Here is a 19,376-nt window from a genome sequence, read left to right on the forward strand (position 1 = left end):
CAGGGGCAGAGTAGAGCAAGCAGCCTGGAGGTGACTGCTAACATGCAGCTTTAGAGCCGAATCGAGCCCTCGAGGTGGGAGGAAAGGACTGGCCAAGAACAGCCTAGCTCCTCTCCTCCTCTAAAACTCGTTCGGGACCGTAATATTTCCCAAGGGTTCACAGGAAACTCAGCACTCTTCTCGGCACACCTCTACCCCGAGCGCCCAGCGGCGGTAGCGGGGTGCTGCGGAGCGCTGCCAGCGGGCGGATGGTGAGCAGGCGGCCGGCTCCCGGAGCGGCACACGGGGCTCCCTGCGCCGGGCACCTGAGCGAACCACAGCTAGCACGGGGGGGAGCGTCGGGGCAGGGCTGACACCGCCTCCCCCCCGGTACGCACAGAGGAGGGGGACCCAGCCGCCGGCCGCCCCATCGCTACGACCCCTTGCTTTCGCAGAGCAGCGGCCGGCCGTGCCCGGAGCCGGACTTCTCCGGGGGCCAGAGCTGTGCTCGCCCCTGGCCCGTCCCCGCCGGGGTTTCCAAGGAGACGTGGGCCGCCGTCTGCGCCGCGGAGCCGCCCGAGCACGGCCAGGGCCGGCGGGAGGCGCGGCCGCCGGGTAAGTGTGCGCTGGCGGGGGGCGAGGGGTCCAGCCCCGGACGGTCGGAGCGGACTAACCCCGCTGTGCTGTCGCCTAGGCCCGCTCTTCGCCCCCGAGCTCGTTGTCCAGGAGGAGGCGTGGCGGGGAGACCAGCTGTCCTCCCAGCTCTACAGGAACAAGCAGGTAACGGCCCCCCGCCCCGCTCCCTGCACCGCTGGGGCAGTAGCAAACAGGGCTTTCTCTGCTTTCGGGCGTTTTTTGGTCTTTCCTTGACGTGAGCTTCCCCCCCGTGTCATTCCACGAAGCTAGAATGGGGTTCCCTGTACGTCTCTCCCTCCGTACAGTACCTTGGCACCGCAGAAGCCCAGGGACAAGGCTGGGGAATCCATCAGGCTCCGATGTTGCAGAAATTCATGCTGTTAATTAGAAATGTATTATGTGTGTCTTCTTGAACCCACAACGATTATTGTCATGGAACGTGGTTCCCTCAGAATCACCCTACTCACGTGAAGGATCAATCATTTTGACCAACGAGCATTTCCTTGTTATTTTCCCTCTTTTCTTTGCAAATCACATCAAGCAGCAGAATGATACTGAGCAGTACCAGATGAAGAATCCTAGAAAAACCATTCTGATGAGATACTTGGGATGGTATTTTGATACAATGAAGCTGATGGAAACTTTTATACTAACTTTAAGGTCTCTGTAATCAAACCCTTGTTAGGGTGCTTTCTTTGATTCTACCTCCATCATTTAAATGATTGATTATCACCGTGTGGTCAGCAGGCATCTGGGATCCATTGCTGGAGGTCCTTAGTCCTCCTAACAGAGTTTCCAGAGCAGTGGTCATTAGGCAGAAGTCTCTGCAAAGATCCATTCTCCCCATAAAAAAAAAAAAAAAAACTGTTAGGGCTCTGCAAATAAAACATACCTGTTCAGTTCTTGGGACCAGCACTTACCTCAGCTCTGTATATATACTTCACTTGGCATGGTGGTGTCCAGGATTAAAGGAACACCTGAATAGCACTTTACTGTAAAGAATGGCAGTTGCATCTTCATTCTGCATCCAAGCCCCATCAGTTGTTAGCCTGCAGCTCCATCTCCTTTCCCCCATCAACCAACTATAAACTGGAATGAAAGGGATGAAAACGGAAGCTTACTGCATCTCGGGAGGGGATCTGGTAGCTGCTGTTTTGACCGTGACAGTTTCTGGCTGTTCACCTGTAATTCTTTTCTGCTGTTATTCTGCACTTAGTCTTTTTTTTTTTTTTTTTTTTAATAAATTCCTTCCCCAGAGTAATCTTTTCAAACACTTTCTAAAGAATAAAAGAAGTCAAAAGTGAAAACTGAACAGTCATGCCACTTAGATTAACAGAGGCAAGAGGCTTAAGGGGGTGGGTTGAGTTCACAAAGCAAACACCCTGTTCATCAAATCCAAGCAGCCCGTACCATAGGGCAATTGCTATTAAGTTACAGAGTCAACACCTATTCATCAGTATCTCTATTCCACAGCTTCAAGATACTTTGCTTCAGAAGGAAGAGGAACTTGCTAGGTTACATGAAGAAAATAATAACCTCCGACAATACCTGAATTCTGCCCTGGTTAAGTGTTTAGAAGAAAAAGCTAAGGTATTGTGTTCAGACCTGTTGTACAGAGGTGTGCAAAAGAAACAAGTTGAATAGATACATGCCATTAAAATACATGGAAGGTCTAGGAGTGCAGACAACCTGCCTTGTGAGATCCTATTAGGTTCTAACTGTGCAAACAATATAGCCCATAGCATGGTTAAGTTTAGGTTGTAAGTAGAGGAAAGTAACAGTATTATGTCCCAAATCTGTTCTTTCCTTCAGTGAAAAGTTCAAATTGGAATGTAGCAAAATATTTTTTGAATTTGACTGCTTTGTCAGCTACCCCTTCTGAAAAGCTTTTTTTTTTTTCTTTTTCTTTTCTAACATTTTTGGTAATTTATGTTCTATGATTCGTTTCTGTCACCTTCCAATGGTACATTTTGTTTGCATGAGAACACTGATCTTCTTAGAAAACAAACAAACAAACAACACCTTTTCCAGACTTTCCTGTGGAAGGAAACTCTTAAAGTCGTGGCAGCTGCAGCTCCACGTGCTCCCTGGCCAAGATCACACCTGCCCCAGATCACACCTGCCCCAGCATGACTTACCTCAGCATCCTCCCTCTTTGTCAGGCTGCCATGTCCCCCCCCAACATCCCACTCACCTGCCAAATGCTGCTGGCAGCACCAACACAGAGAAGCACAGCGCAGCAAGACGGAGCTCTCATTTCACACCTTACTGAGTGAGAATGCAATCAAAGTACAGGCCTTATTGACACTGTCAAATTCTTCTCTTACAGAGACTATGTTGTTGCAGAGGCTGTAAGGACAAAATAATTAGTCGTATCCATACATCTAAGGAGGAAGGGTGGAAGAAAGTATCTTTCATAGGGACAGCAGTAACTGTCTTACCTAACATTAAAGATCAGAAATATGTTGTTGTTTACTGTTAATTAGAAAAATCAGCTTTTAACCTCTCTCCATCTTTTAATTTATTTTTAATAGAAAGTGCTATCCTGCCATGGCCAAAAAACCTCTACTATTCTCAAAAACACCAAAAGGAGATTAAAAGAGGACTACTGCTTTGCTCTTCAAGAAACTCCTCATGCTTCTAAAGCTAGAAGGAACCTCTTTGATGAATTCACTGCCTGTGAAGAGCAAGCCAGCCCTGCTGTGGACAGCTGGGTCTTGGAGACTTTAGGATTAAAAGATGTCAACACCATTGATGAATCTTCAGCTAACTACAGTGCCTTGACCTCAGACCTTGGAAAAGACACATACTGCCTTAGCCCTGGTGAAACCATCAACTATGATCACAGTGAAGCAGTGGCAGCAGCAGCAGCAGCATACAGCTGCAGCCACATGCCTCCAGCTAACAGTACCCATCCATGCAGTGAGGACTCTTCCTTTCTTTCTCAGTTTCCTTCAGCACCACACACCTCCTCACCAGAGCCAAGCATTTCCTCCCTTCCAGCCTATGAGTTGCCATATTTGACTAACGATTTGTCACCTAACAAAACAGAAGTGGCCTTCACAACATTTCTCAGTCCTCACCGCAATGTGAGAACACACACCTTCCACCAAGGACAAGCTTTTGTGCGCAGAGATGATGATGGAGGATGGAGATTCACCTGGGTGCCCAAACAGGCTGAATAAGGCACCTGTGGTAAGGGTCAGCCACAGGGGATGTAGGAAATAGACACTTCATCATGTGCTCAAGTTCAGCCAGCAGAAATAAGTCCTTCTGGGCTCTGTTAAATGCTACTGTTACACACATGCTCATTGTTCCCTCTCACATCTTCACAGGTATGGCTCCAGATCACAGTGGGACACACATCTGCCCTAGGCCAGATGTACAGACAGGACATACTTCTCTTGTGCCTGTGTTGAGAGGCATGCTTTTTCTTGCATTGTGTTTTTTTCTGTCATCAGCTATTCCTTGTTAACTGATGATCACCAGCCTTGACTTCTTTCAGCACTGATGATTGCTCCCACATTCAGAGCGGAAGGGATTGGAGATTACACTTTGGAAACAGCATCTCTCTGACATTCACAGATGACAAAGATGGCATAAGTCTCTGGCTGAGGATCAGCAGTGTCTGAGTGATTTGGGTCTCTCTTAGCTACATAGACTGCCTTGGATTAAGGCAACCCATGCATTTTCATTCACGTGTTACACTAGGATGAGCGACTCACAGTCGCATGGTGCTGTCATTTTTTGAGGGCACTTCAAAAAGAGAAGACTTGCTTCTATTGCCTGGAGGCTACATAACTGCAAGTGATTCATCAAATTTAGGAGATCTTCCTCTGCTGTGATTAAAAGTGTTTTTTATGCTATGCCTTCAAGGTCTTTTATCTGCCAGATAAATGAAGTTTAAGAAGTTAGACCCCTGTTTCTCACCAGCTTAAGCTACAGAACAAGAACTAGATTTAGAGATGAAGTTAGAGTAGTGACGTTACCACCATCAGCCAAGGCCCTGGCCCATTATATTTGCGGCAGACATTTTCTCATCCGTGGTTAATGCACACTCAGAGCACTTCTTTTGCAATGGATGCATTCCCCTCAGCTGCAGCACCCCACTAGCCATTTCACTGATTTTCTTTCCCCTTCACCAGCTTAATACTGGATGCTTTCATAGAAGGCGGCCACTCCTCGCTTCAGAAGTACTTTGTACGGCTTCAGTTGGTCTGTTTTGCACTTGTGAAACCAGAAGTTTTGTTTCTAGGGAACAACTTGTTGACATTTTTGTCCTGATTTATGAGATCATACAGAGATTTAACTGAAGTCAACATCAGCCCAGAGTTAGGACTGCTTCCTCTTTCCATTGTACCTTTCATGCTTCCTATGGGAAATGTTTACATTTCTCCAGGCTTGGGAAAGCAGTATCACACAGTGGTTAGTGTTTGGAAACCACAACCTTCAGCACCATCTCTTACCTCTCTATGTCTATGTCAGGCAGTAGTGACCTGTAGCTAAGACTATGACTGCCTTAAGGATGCTTTAAAGCCTCTGGCAAGAAGGTGCTCCAGCACTGCACAGGATTTTTTTTTTTTTAATACTACTAACTGTATGAAGTCAACTGACATGAAGTTCACTGGTAATGTTTCATATTACCTTTGTTTTCTGCTATATAGTAGTTTGATACTTAAGTATCAGAAATGAAGGGAGCAGTTTGATTATTCTGGCTTTCAGAATGGCCCCAGTAAGATAAGGAAGTACTCACATAAGTTAAAAATAACCATATGTGGGCATTTCCTTCCAGTGGGCATATTTTTTTTGTCCTATAGAGAACTAGGGATTTTATTTTTGAAGGATAAAAGTATCTCTTGTGTCTTAGGATTGCAGTATTTGGGATTCTCCATGTAGTGCCTTCCCAAAAGACTTAAATAACTGTATTTCTCTGTAGTTACTTTGAAGTCATAGGGCGAACTCCGAGAAGAGCTAATTTGAAAGTATTGATTGTAGGCAGTATTGCACTGAATTACAAATACCACCACTACATATGGAATAAATACAGTAATTTGTTCCGGGCTTTTGTTGTAGTCAGTAAAAATGTGGCCAGCTGGTAAATCTGGTCAGACAAGACCGCTGTTTCTATAGCACTTTTCTGTATTCAAATGGAAGCAGAAGAAAAACTGTCCTACAAACAGCTAATTTCTTTCTCAAGACAGTTCTTTTCTACTAATCTCCTCTTGCCTTACCTTATAAGGTAGCACTGAAGAAAATGCTTGTCACTGGAGTTTTTATTGGTGCATATGACTGTATAGAAAACGCCTGAACTTGACTTGAATAAGCGATGGGAAACCTTGTTTTGTGTGGTGATGTGGGATGAACAGCATATAGCAAATAGACAGTGTGACCAGAGAATTGCCCTCAACATAGCTGTAGATACCTTGTCTTCCAAAGCAGCTGTAAAACTTTACTTGGGAAAGTTCTATATATTTTAATGCTACTGGATACTATTGCTGATGTGTTTGAATGCTATCTGTGAACAGCAGTAGCAAATACATTATTTGTTCTGTCAGCAAACATTTAATCAGGCTTTGTTTTCTCTAAAGAGAGAAATATTTATCCATTTGACATTTCATTTCCACATTTTTCAAATCACTTCATGGGAAAACTTCTGCAAAGAACCAACACAAAGCTGTCAGATCTTTGATACAACCCCAAGTAGGGTTTCAGTGGAACCAAACAATTCTTGTACCTTTAGAGCATTTTGTAAAAAGATGGCTGGTCCTCTTGTCTCATAGCAAATAAACTACAGAAGAAAGAACATAGTTCAGTTAATTATTTACCTGAATGTATCCTCTTTGTTTGCTGTGAGCTCCTGAGTTTTGCTCAGCATGAAGGTATAGATCTTGGGGCAGGGATTTCTGTCTGAGCTTGGTTTACTGGAGCTCATCTGGGCAGAGAGTCCCATGGTGCTACTCCTTGTTTGCACGTACAAACAAAGTTCTGGTTTGGATACCTGGGTGAGAAAAGGTGTTTGTCATCTGCTCCATGGGAACAGTACTGCTGATTGCTATAGTGGAAGGAACACACTGGAAAGGGAACAAGAGACACACAAACAAATAAAGGGTTATTTTTTCTTTTCCCGTAACAGCATCATTTTTTGAGTATAATGATCACTCATTTCCTGAGTTACATATAAGCTACTCTGGCACCAGGGCACAATAAGCAGGTCAGCCCCCAGATGAGTACTGCAATTCTTTCACTTCCTTATTACTCTATAAGCAGAATGGGTTCTGATATCAGCTCTGGTATGCCTGTTTGTTTTCATGCTTCTATTTCTACATCATGGACCAGTTCCTAACAGTTTAATGAGAAAACATGATTCTTGCTGCTGCAAACTGTGTGAGAAGTTCCTTCTTGCCCAGGAGCAGCCTCAGGCATGTTAGTGTCTAGGATAGGGAAGCCTGACGGGGAGGTTCTCTGGACAATGGTGAACTTCATTATCTGTAAATATCCATTTTGTATTAACATATTTGTTTTATTTTTTTATTTGAAGTCCATTTATTTTCTGAATGTAATGTGCAGCTGCACCGTTTAAAACAACCCACGTTTTTAAGAATGTATGCTAATAGTAACAATTTAATTTAACACTCAGTGTTTTGATTTTTGTGATTGAAAAGGACTGTGATTATCTGTAAACATCAGTTTTACCTGTGTCATTAAGTTATGCCTAATAAAACTCCAAATAACATCTAATTGATGCATATCTGCCCACACCTTCACACTTAAGCATCCATTAAACAGAAGACCTGTTGCTCACACTGCACAACGTAACGCCTACTGCTCACACATCTCTGTAGAGGACTGAGAGGGATCTTTATTTCCTGCTAACACAAGTGCCCACAAAATAATAATAATAATTAAAAAAAATGCAGTTTGTGACCACAATACAATAGAGGTAAAGATACAACAGCCATGGATATGCCTGGTTCAGTCTGGGCTTGCACAGTGCATTTCAGTGATCCATCACTGTTTTGACTCAAATAGATTCCATGCTACAAAATGACTAAGGCAGAGGGAAGTACTGTGCTTTTCTTCTGTTGCATTTGCAGCATCAGACTGTCACTTAATAGACCTGTACCTTCCTTCCTAGTCAGTTGAGCTTTGTGATCAAGGGTGACCTGATTCATCATAGTACTCTGCGTACTCTTGATTTTGATTCTGAAGTGATGAATTATAAAGTAGTACTGAGGTGTGATGTAAAGAGACTGAAGATGAAAGAAAAGCATGAGTAAAGAACATAAATCTCCATTTAGTCAGCTGTAGCTGACACCAAAAGTAAGACTATATTACTTATTAACTTCCCTCTCTGATTGTGGGAAGGTTTATTAGTAACCACACACCAGTTGGGACCAGAGAGATCTATTTTCCATTGAAATGTGAGATTTTTTTTATTGCTTATGAAGAGACACAAAGTGAGTCCTATGCTTTAAACTCATTTGTTCTCTAGAAAAGACAATCAGTCTAGAAGTCAATTCACAAACATCCTGGCTTGTTGCCAGGTAGATGACATCCTGTAATAGAGAGAGCAGTCTATAAATAATTTTTGGATGAGCCATGATTCACCTAAAATGCAATCTCTCCTGTCATTCCACTGGTCCATTATTTGTGCGTCACTGAGTTATTTCAAGGCTAAATATTTACATGCGCTGCAGCCCAAGGAGATCAACATAACAGTGGAGTGCAAGCAACAGACTATGAAAATCACCAGGGGCACAAGTATCTGGACTGAGCCTTACCTTTTCCTCGATTCATCCAAAATTCCCACTCACAGATTGTACCTGTAATACTGACATGGTTAGTTGAAACTCCCAATAACCTCAGAAACTTATTAGTGAAAGAAGACACTCTAATAAATGGACATCTAAAAGTCATAATTACACACCCAACATCTTCCACCATCATCACCGCATTATTCCCTGTTAACAATCACATAAACTGGAAGCACGAGCACTATACAGAGCTTTCAAGGGCACGGAGTATGCCATCGGATGAGTTGGAGCACAAACCAGAAGCCCTATCCTCCAGCTGTGTACTGAATCCAGCAGTCGAGCAGCCAGTAGTGCCCGCGGCACACCTGGAGCACAGCCGCTGCCCATGGTGGGTGGCGCCGCTGTCCAAGGTGCTGAAACGGCCGCCCGCCGCGCGGGGCTCAGCGCTCCGAGCGTCTCCTGGGACAGATCCTGCATCTGCACTCCCAACGTACACAATCCACATATGGTAAGACAGGACGCCCAGCTGCCAGTGCTCAAAGGACCCCGTGAGGTGAAACGCCTGGGGTTAAGGAACCAGAGAGAAATGCTACGTGCATGGAGCTGCATCTCGGCAAAGCTGTCATGATTTACAGGTAGAAACACTACTGCATTCCTTTGCCTGGGTTGCAAGCAAGTTAGGTAATGGCCACACTCAGCCTAGAGGTTGCAACCCAAAGTATCCTACTACAAAAAAACTGCAGGCAGAGAAAATGCCATTTAGAAAACTTTCTTTACACAGGGGAGATTCTACTTGCTCTCACAGCTAGCATGATAAGACCAAAGAAATCCCTGTGATCTCTAAGCAGCAGCATCCCCTTTTATCTTAAGCAATGTATGTTTCATTTCACATACAGGTTAAATATCTGGACTTTAGAGAAACTTGTTCTGAAAGTTAAAATCATCATTACTTTTTCTTTTAATGTAGGGTTAGATAGACTACCCAGATATCAATAACGTTTATTATATTGGAAATGATACTTGGTCTTAATTGGTCTGGACTGAATTCTGTTTCTGCTGATTAGAATCCAAGATAGCCTTCCCTTTTCTCTGTTATCTGAAGTCATATTATCATAAGTGGGTCCTGAAATATTTAGCATTTCTCCTCACTTCACAACATTCACTCCAGAATTACATGACAGACATCTGCTGTGAAGATTCTTGTAATCAAAAGTCAAAATAAGAACTCACTTGCCAATCTCCTTTTCTTTACCTTTCTAGTCCCATTTGAATCCCAGCAGTTCGAAAATCTGAGAATTCCAAGCAGTGATCAAAAGGAGAAATCTGTATAAGCAGAGAGGTTCCATGCAGTTTTGTTTTAAAAAGTGTTGATATCTTTCATTATAAAACTACACAGTTTGAAGTCACAAGCAACTCCTTTCTCTGTGAAATAGACACCACTGGCAAACCCTAGACTAACAATGCATAACCCAGATCAACTCTACTTGGAAACTCAGAATACTGCTGTAAAAAGAAGTTAGAATTTAGTTTGGCAGTATTTGCAGTCATTTACAATTGTTGTACCTGCTTTGAATTCCAGTTTCCTCACCTGAACCAAGAATTAAACAGAACAAGTAGGAATTAAGTGATCCCTTCTTGCTTCAGGAAACAGGGCTAATTTTGATTACCTATGGGTCACAAAATATGTAATGATACCTTTCTGCAAGTGAATGGAGAAAGGTCCTGATTTAATACTGGTAGGTATTACTTAAATCTGCTAGCTTCAGTTTCCTTCAAGGTCTGATACCAATCTGATGTTTATTCTTTCCTTCTTAGCTGAAGCATTCAACAATACTGTTGTGTGAAAACTGCTATGTTCCTCCATAATTGTCTCATTTCAGCACAAGTGTTTTTCTGAAATAAGTGGGTCATTTTTTTTGCAGTCTGAAAATTGCAGCACCCACTGAAATCTGCATGAGTTAGTGCTATCCCTGAGAACAAAATGGAGCTGAAAGGACTTTAAGTTTCTTCTTACTGAAAGACCTTTTATCAGTATGAAATATCATTACCTCAGTGGCCCTGTGGCTATTTCAGAGGTGTATAAACACTTGCTGCCTATCTGTTAGCCATTCAATTACTGAGATCTTGATACTGTGTAAATATTTAACTACAATAGAGAATATAAATCAGAGAAAGTGATTTTGTTTCATTCCACTGGTGGCAGTAAATCATGAGCTATTCAGACTACTGGGCTACACCCAAAGAGCTGAGCTGTGACACAGGTAGACATCAGCTAAGATTTCCTGTAAAACAAGTCCTAATCTAATTCAGACTCCACAGGGGGATGACGAGCACTATACCACAACTCCAGAAGCCAAGACCACTTCCAGAATCTTTTTTTAGGTCAACCAGAAAGGGAAAAGCTGCCAGTACTCAACTATTTTTTTTTAAATCAGGTTTTTGAAGAATGTGCCCAGAGTACACATAAAGGCTGTGAGAGCAGATGCAATAGAGTTTAGGCTGCTGAATATCAACATCAAAAGGACAGAAGAGGAAAGAAGAAGAAGAAAAAAAAAAGCAGTCAGTGAGTTCTGATCTCTGTTTTCTACCGTAGAAATCAAAGGATTCGAGTACAGCCAGAAACAGTAGCATGATAGAGGACAAGACCAGGCCAGGGTTTCTCTGCCATTACATACCCACAAGCTGTTGTAGAAATCATTCTGCTGCTATGCCAGACATGCAGACACTGTGCTCCCTACTGGAGTGGGGATATGAGTTTTGTTAATTTCTATCTCTAAACGCACAGTCTGTAAGGCCATGCCTTTTTCTAGACATACTTTTGGAGGGGCATTTCGTCTCACCAGTGCCACCTGGTGGTCCCGGCTCCACAGACCCTCCCAGGGGGAGGAAGAGGAGAACGCAGTCAGAGGAGCTGCAACAAAAAAATCGCCAGCAAAGGGTCACGATTGCCAAGAGGACATATTGAATACGCAGACGTAAGCACATCCAACACATTTTGCTCAAAAACGTTTCCAGGCTGTGTGGCATCACCCACAGCTGCTGACAGTGGAAGTTATTCTGCTGCTGCAAGGGCTCATTGCTTTCTCTCTCTTTTAGCTGTCCTCCTTTCCCACTTGGCCCACGTGTGGGTACAAGTTCAGAAAGTGTCTGCAAGCCCCAGTGCATACAAACAAGCCTTGTGTTGCATTCTATTTTGATTTTCTCTGCCCCCCTTGCGGCCTCCCCTGGCTAAAGTCAAAGAAATACTGAACCATCCAAGTAAATCAGTCCATTACATTTTCTCATCAGTTTTAAGATGCTCTCCTTGCTGCCAAAAAAATGACAATTCTCTGCAGAACCAGGCTTACAGGATGGTTGTATTGAAGCTATTTCTTGTTGCTTTGCCTTCTTGAAAAGTATGTTGGCAGGGGAACATGTCTCCAGACTTGTGTTCAGTGCCCCATACTGAGCACACAAAATGTGTGTACAGCTCTGACAGAGTGCAGAGGGTGTCCCAGCATGAATTTACTCTGTGAGCACTCACTGCCTACCATGGTCATCCTAAGACAGACAAAATTAATTTCATTAATACTGAGATGCTAAGTAAAACTCTGTGAGAAGATACGAGCCCAAATGTTCTTGTGTATTAGTCACCCTGAGGGACAGAGCTGAACCATTCTTGAACAGAGGCACAGTAGGATGGGGTTATCATGGTAAGGAGCTTCTGGGATGGCACAGGTGCTCTCTCCCACAAGATGTGGGGGGATTATAAATGAGAAACAAACCCAGTATCTCCTACAGAAGTGCCCTGCAACACTGCATAGTCCTGTCCTACATTTGAACTGCTAAAGCTTTTACAACTACATCTCCCACTAACCGTACCACTCCCTCTTGCTCCCCTCTTCAACAGCAGCAAGCACACAGAAACAAGGAGAGGAGAAACTATACCTCAGTGTGAGAGAAGTGGGTTATACAGTGATAAGACATCATGACTTAACATAGAAGTTATTTTTAAATAATTGACCTTGTCAAACCTTTCTGTAGAAGGCAAAAAGCAGGATCAATATCAGCTTAGAGGAAGGAACTAATTGGTAAATTGATAGGTAAGCCTATTACGTGAGCTTTGAAACATCAGTTAACAATTGCATGAGGAAATTCTCGTAGGATAGAAATGAAAACAATCTGCTCCTGTTGTTGCGGGAGTTCAGTTCGAGGGAGGCAACACATGCAAAGGGCAGCAAAGCTGGGCAAGGAAGCAATATTAGTACTTAGCCCTCTACTGATTTTATTTTCTGTCCACTTTGGGATTGGCTGTTCATTTCAGCATGGATGCACTCAGCAGTTTCTGACACACTGTGCTGTTTTGCTCTGCTGGCTGTGTTGTGCCTGCCAACGTTTGTTGAGAAATAACAAGAGGTCACACACGGTGTCAAAAAAAAATACCTCTGGCACAGCACATAGAAAAAGGCATTGTATTAGTGGCAATGAATTCAGACCTACTGATGGTGAAATTAATGAAATCTGTGACTGGCACTCTTCGCATCCCACTAGAGGCTACAATAAACAAAGCAAACATACTGGCCACTAGCCCATAGGATCAGCAAACCCCGCTCTTCCAAGGCAGCTGAATGCCCGTTGCCTTCCCTGGCAAGCCTTGAAGTGGAGAGCAAATCGCATGACTTACCCAAGATCTCTCCTCTCTGACTCTAAGGCAACAGGACATCAAGAGACATGAAAGCAAAGTAATGCTCAGTGACATGGAGAAAATCACATTTGCTGATCATTTTGACTTTCATGGTTTCCTGGGCTATTTTCCATCCAGCTACAGATGAGAAACATCCTTTTCTTTTCTTCAGTTTTTATTTGCCATGAAACTGAAGCCTATTACCTGAGCAACAGGATTCAGTCTTCTTTCCTCTCCTTAGTATAATGCTTGGCCTTCATCTATCATCTCTGTCAAGCATTAACGAATAAGGATGGCTGTATTTTCATATAAAATCATGATAAAATCAGAAAACACTCCTGCAAGGCCACAGGGAGGTGGTGTACCACATCCTACTTGTTGAGCAGAAGTTGTCTGGACAAGACTTTTAGTAACTTGATTCAACTTTGAAGTTACTTCTGCTTCTGCTTGGCTAGAAATTAAACACAAAATTCGCAGTAGGTCCCTAACTCAGATTTATAACACTGATTTTTATTCCACACTTACACAATCAGCCACATCTCCACATGCCACATACATGTGTATAGAGTCACTCAGCACTCATCCATCTTAGACCAGCCATCACTACACCTGAGGTGCAATCCATCACTTCTCCCTGTAATATAGGGTTATATATTTCCATTGTAACCCCATCCTCTTCCTTCTGTTCAAATGCCAGAAATCCCACTCAGCCACTCTAGCTCTCCCTTCAGGAATTTCAAAGGACAGTCATTTTAGGTGGTTTCTTTATTAACCCTGGCTAGATAGTCAAGCGATTTCAAAAGAATAATTTATCCCTGTTGTTTAAAATATAACTGAGTGCATCAAGTCAGACACATGTCAGGGTCAAATCTTCTAAAAGAAGATTAAAAGATCAAAAAGACTCAATTAATTCCTTTCTCCTATGGCATTTTAATGTGATTCCTTCATGTTTAATGTTTAATATGAGTCAAATAATTGTTTGCCCCTCGGATACAAGCCACCAACTGCTCAGATTCCATTTCATACTTCCCAGATCGTCCACCCGACTGGTAGGCCCAGAACTGAAAAAAGCCTTTCCTCTTTCACAGTTTCTAACATACCAGTAGGTAAGCATGGGTGGAGACCCCTCCCAAGACTCCATCACAGCTCTGAGTTCCAGTGCAGGAGTTCACACTGTTCTGGATAACACCCATCCCTGCCTAAAGTTTGTATAAAGGCTATTTCACTTTTACAACAGAATGGGATTCCGTTCATGCCAGACCAAATTACTGGAGCTTTACTCTGAGGTAGAAGCTCCCTGAGATGCTATGCTCTTTCTTGTCTTCCACAAACTTGGCTAAGTTTGTCATGAACTTCTACTTTTGCATTTCAGAGGAGAAAACATCCTTATCAGGGGATAAAGGACAGAATATAGATTTACAAGTATTTTTCACATCACCTTTCATTCATTACACTGACAGAATCAAGCTGTTGTTAACATTAACTAATAACTATTCAAACATTATTCCCTTCATTCACTCCCACCCTCAAACTCATATACGTATTGGAGCAAGAGCTGGGAGTCCAAACACAGCTCTTTTGTGTTAAAGTGGAGAGTCGTGGTCAGGCTGACTAAAAGCAGTTTTACATCTCAACACAAAGTCTGATTAAAAATCCACTGTAAGACTGCTGTGCAGTTCCATCATAATTCATCCCTTACATCAATCTGAGAAGTCTGATAATCTTTCCACCTACAGGTTGGTTGATTTCTCCTAAAGCGAAGATGAAAGTGGTTGACTGATTCAATTTTATGGAGGGCTTGACACAGCCTCTGCTTCATTTTGAAAAAATCCCTAGAAAACCTAGAATTAAAAAGCTACAACATTTTCAGGATGATTTTCTACCTGAAATGGAAATTGCAAAATCAATAGCATTTCTTGAAGTATTTTGATTCTTATAGAAACTGCATTTTTCCAATGCAAAACAGTTCTGCTGAAATTTTTTTCAGGAAAGCTATTCTCAGCTTTGAAGGAAAAGACAGGGCAGGGAAAGCAGAGCAATCAATTGCAAGTGCTCTCACGTGGGAGATCCAGCTGCCTACAGCAGCCTTGGTGGAATCAGTTTGTGCAGCTTAAGCGTAGCTGTGATGCAAAACAGGTAGACAGAGTGACAATGACTTGTGATCTATTGATGTTCAGCTGATCATCTCTACTTATAACCAGGGATGCATAGAAATATTACAGATCAACTCCAAGCCGGCTGTGTATCTGGTAAATTAAGAGGGATTTACCAGATAATGCTGTAGTAGATCTGGTCTTGGAATCGCAACATCTTTTTAAAGGTGAAGGAGGCAACCATAACATGTATTGACAAAACCAACAGACTTGAGACCAAGGCCTTTTGTTTTCTTTCCTCTGATGTCAAAGAGAGGAGCATGCCTGGGTCTGCACAGAGTGTTCCCACTGAACAATGTCAGACACACGCCAATTTGGAGGCCTGCCAGTCCAGAGCCACCTTGGTGAACTCATACTGCGAAGCAGAAGGAGCACACAAAGACCAGACCTAGGTTATCACAGTCTTCTCAGAGAAGGCCAAAGCAGCCATTTGTCATCATTATGTTCATTCCCTATTCTTATTTCTGTACTCCCTAGAAAATAAAGTAATGCTTGCTGAGAAATAAAAGGAGAGAAAGAACAACTTGAATACTTGAGACTGGCTAAACTGATGAAAATGATGAATAACTAGCATGCTGGCATAACTCCCATTCTCCCTTTATGACTGTTGCACAACCTACTGCTTAAAATATCTGAGCCTTGATTTACTGCTTGCCATGGCGTAAAAAGGTTTCGATTGCTCGGCACCTCCCTTCTGCCAAAAAGAATGGGAGAGCATCCACCTGTGGTGCTTCTGTGCACATCCTGCAGGGCTGAATCCCCAGACACTCACTTTTGCAGACTTGGGTTTTTAGAATTCTAGAGCATTCCCTGCTGTACTAACACTGAGGTCAGACTGGAGAACCCACACCTGTTTTCAGAACATATTTTACATGTGAAAGAATGTAGTAAGTGATAAATTTCCTGTAATAAGCAGAGAACTAGAAGGTAGAGAAAAGATGGGAAAGCAGAACTTTCTTTTTCTCAAGTCTTTCTATTGTGTTTCCCTGTCAAAGAACCTTAGAAGTGAAGATTGCAGAACCCAGTCTCTGATTTTGCTCTTCAGCAGAGAAATTTCCCAATTACATTTGCCTCCACTGTAGGCCCCTCACTTAAGTTTAGAAAACTCAAACTGTAGCAAGAAGTCAAGGATCAGGGACAGACCGTCTATGCACAAAAATGCAGGCACTCAAATGCACACATTAACACACAAGCCCCCAGTTTCACATTTTCATCCAACAGTTACCCCTTTCCTGCTGCAGAGCTCTGTGCTGCCTGAGCACAGGCGGGGATGGTCTCATGAAATCAGAGCTGTGACTGTCATCCACAGAGGTGAAGGACACTGACAGTTTGGTGTAAAACCAAGGAAAAACATAAAGAGTGAACTGAGGGCACTTGTGGAAATGCGTGCATTGACATATAATACACACTGTAGAGATGCATGCGACAACATAGAGATATGTTGTCTTAGATCTGATTATTTATGCTAACAGCCTTTGATTAGCTGCTTCCTTGTTGAGTTGAATAGCAGAGGAGACTGGAGTTTCTTCATCATAACAGCTGAAATGATTATGAATAAGGAAGCTAGAATTAGCCTCTGGCAGATAGAATCGTTAAGCTTGAAAAAGATCTTTAAGTTTATCTAGTCCAGCTACTACCAGTATTGCCATCTAAGCAGTATCCCTCAGTATTACATCTACCCTTTCCTTAAACACCTCCAGGAATGGTGACTCCACCACCATGCTGAGCAGGCTTTCCAATGCCTCACCACTGTTTCTGAGAAAAAAAATTCTTCCTAATATCCGACCTGAAGCATTATACCATCACTATGCTCAGCACTTGCCATAGACTCACCTCAACAGAGAAAGCCCCACAAACTATTCTTCCCCAGAACACAGATGAAGAGTGACAAGTTCAGGAGCTAGCTAGTGCCAGCAGGACCTGAGCTCCAGATATGCCGGAAAAAGCATGAGTTAGATGATAAGGCAAGCTCTCAGCCTGGCTCTAACTCCTAACTCTCTCTCCTCGGTGGCATTGCTTCTCTGCTACTGCCTGACCTCCCCAGGATTCATATTGTCTCCTGATCTTTTCCTATTGGAAACAAATCTCACTTCCTAGGGATCAGCAAAGGTGATCCTGTGAAGACTCTGAACGAAGTGCATCTCCTGTTTGACAGTAGAAGTTTGAAGGAACTTATAATTCATGCAGGTCAGAGGGAACACTCAGTTTTAATCTACTCCCCTTTAGGAACTAGCCATGAAAAGTCAGTTATAGAAAAAGTGGTCTTAAATCACCTCTTTTCCCTCAAACATTGCCCCGATAGCTCATCTGTATAGAATTTAAGCTGTTATCTTGTAATTATTCAAAAAAATCTGTTTGGAAGTCTTTGATGCGAGCTGTGATAAGCCTCAACTATCATTACACGATGCTTGATAAAGAAATAGTTAAGAGTAAACTTTAATTTCTCATTGCCATCTTCTGGTCAGAGTGGTGTAGTGTATGTTCTTGCTCACATGAGATGCAAAATAGGGTAGAAATGCAAGACAGGTCACAAGCACAGGCCTGGTTTGCAGTGATGAGCTGTGTGCCGGACAGGTAAGGAAGCAGCTCTCTTGGCTTCACTGCCCACCTGTTAACTACTGTGTAGGAAAGTGATTCAGTGAAAAATGATGCTTGTAACTTGAAGTTGGTCAAAACCAAAGTTCAGTGTAACCTTTTTCTTAAACAACTTATCTTCCACTCTTTACCATACTTTAAGTTATATTAAAACAATTATCAATCAGTTCTCTCAGTCTTAATTATGCCTAGTGAAGGAAAATCAGCTTTTAAAAAAGTACCTCCAGTTACAGTCTGATCTTTTCCATGTCAGTATCCTCAAGAGAACTTGAATCCTCATGAAAATATGAAAACATAAGTTACATTCAATACTATTTGTGCTATGACCCGTAGTTCTGGTCTGGATGCAAGTTCTCCTTTCATATACACACACCACAGCTGCAGTGATCTGATTGCATATCTATGGATGCCCTACAGATGCCAAAACACAGCCTGATACCAAACACTAAGAAGAAAATCACCTCTGTCCCAGCTGAAACCAGAGCAACTTGCTACACTTTGGGGAGCATGTGTGCTGTGGCCATGAGTCACACAACAGGGAAGCAGTTGGATGTTTACATATGTCACACCTCAATACAAAATAATTAGGAAAATTTTTGGCTAGTCCCCAAGCTCTGCTCCCTTTAGCCTTTAGTTAAACAAGCTGGAGAATTTAACTGTTCTGTGAATTTAAAGCAGAACAAGCAAGGAGCAATGAACATAAATTTAACCCAAGGGAGAATAAAAATACAAGGAAGACCAAACATAGTGTGAGGTATTAGCAATAGCAAAGTTCCCCACTCACTCCTGATTGAGACAAGGAGTGGGACAGCTACTGAGAGCTGCTCCTGGTGCACTGGGATGGTGTCTGCATCCTTCCTACAGCAACTCCATGTGGCACTGTGCTCATGCTCTGACACTCTTAATACCACTCCATTCTTCTGCACTTATGGTTGGAAATTGCCCTTCACCTGAAGCACCACCACATGCTGGCAGCTGCTGATCATACCACCCTTCCTTTCTCCCTCACAGCCCACTTCTGTTGTAGCCTGCAAACCAAGCCTGCCTGCTGCTGACACCAGCAGAAGCCCAGGCATCTCCTACACCTGGGTTATTCGTCATGTGTGACAGTGCTGGTAGCCAGACTGGCTACTCTTTTCCCATTCTTTTGGTAATCTGAACCACAGATTTCTCCTCACCTCTCTTGTGTAATAGTTTCAGTACATAACTTGGTTAAAGTCAGGTTTACAAGGTCTTTTATCATGGTAACACTATTTTCAAAGACTCGTTTATCTTCTGAGCCCTGGAGGTGAGTAACATTCAACTGTATAGTCCTGCTTCAAAAGCAATCTCTACACACTTTGGTTCCCTTTAATCATTTAAATAGTTTAGTAGACAAATAAGAAGGTGGTTTATTCAAACATCTAGTTATTGTATTTGTGTATAGATTCCATCTACTCCACTCATCAGCTGCTTTAAATACTGTTAGGGTGCTGAAGCCAGCTTGCGTTCACAGTCAGATTAAGTCTGTCTCTATATATGTTTATATAGAGATCAGCCTTCAATATGCTATTTTTTAAGCCACAAGCAGCTTTGCTTTTCTGGGCCAACATTACC

At 42.7% G+C, this 19,376-nt stretch overlaps 1 protein-coding gene across 1 annotated transcript; it reads left to right on the plus strand.

Annotated features, from left to right (window-relative positions):
• Nucleotides 1–353: 353 nt before the first annotated feature.
• On the plus strand, nt 354–7,353 carry GMNC (geminin coiled-coil domain containing; the record flags this gene model as incomplete). The annotated part of the gene is made up of 4 exons (XM_040706133.1): nt 354–594; nt 674–759; nt 2,089–2,205; nt 3,150–7,353. Coding segments are annotated over 4 exons (1,095 nt in total), but the record flags the coding sequence as incomplete, so codon positions are not given.
• Between the last annotated feature and the right edge of the window lie 12,023 nt (nt 7,354–19,376).

This window comes from Gallus gallus, chromosome 9 (assembly GCF_016699485.2).
Source record: "Gallus gallus isolate bGalGal1 chromosome 9, bGalGal1.mat.broiler.GRCg7b, whole genome shotgun sequence".
Classification (NCBI taxonomy): Eukaryota; Metazoa; Chordata; class Aves; order Galliformes; family Phasianidae; genus Gallus; species Gallus gallus.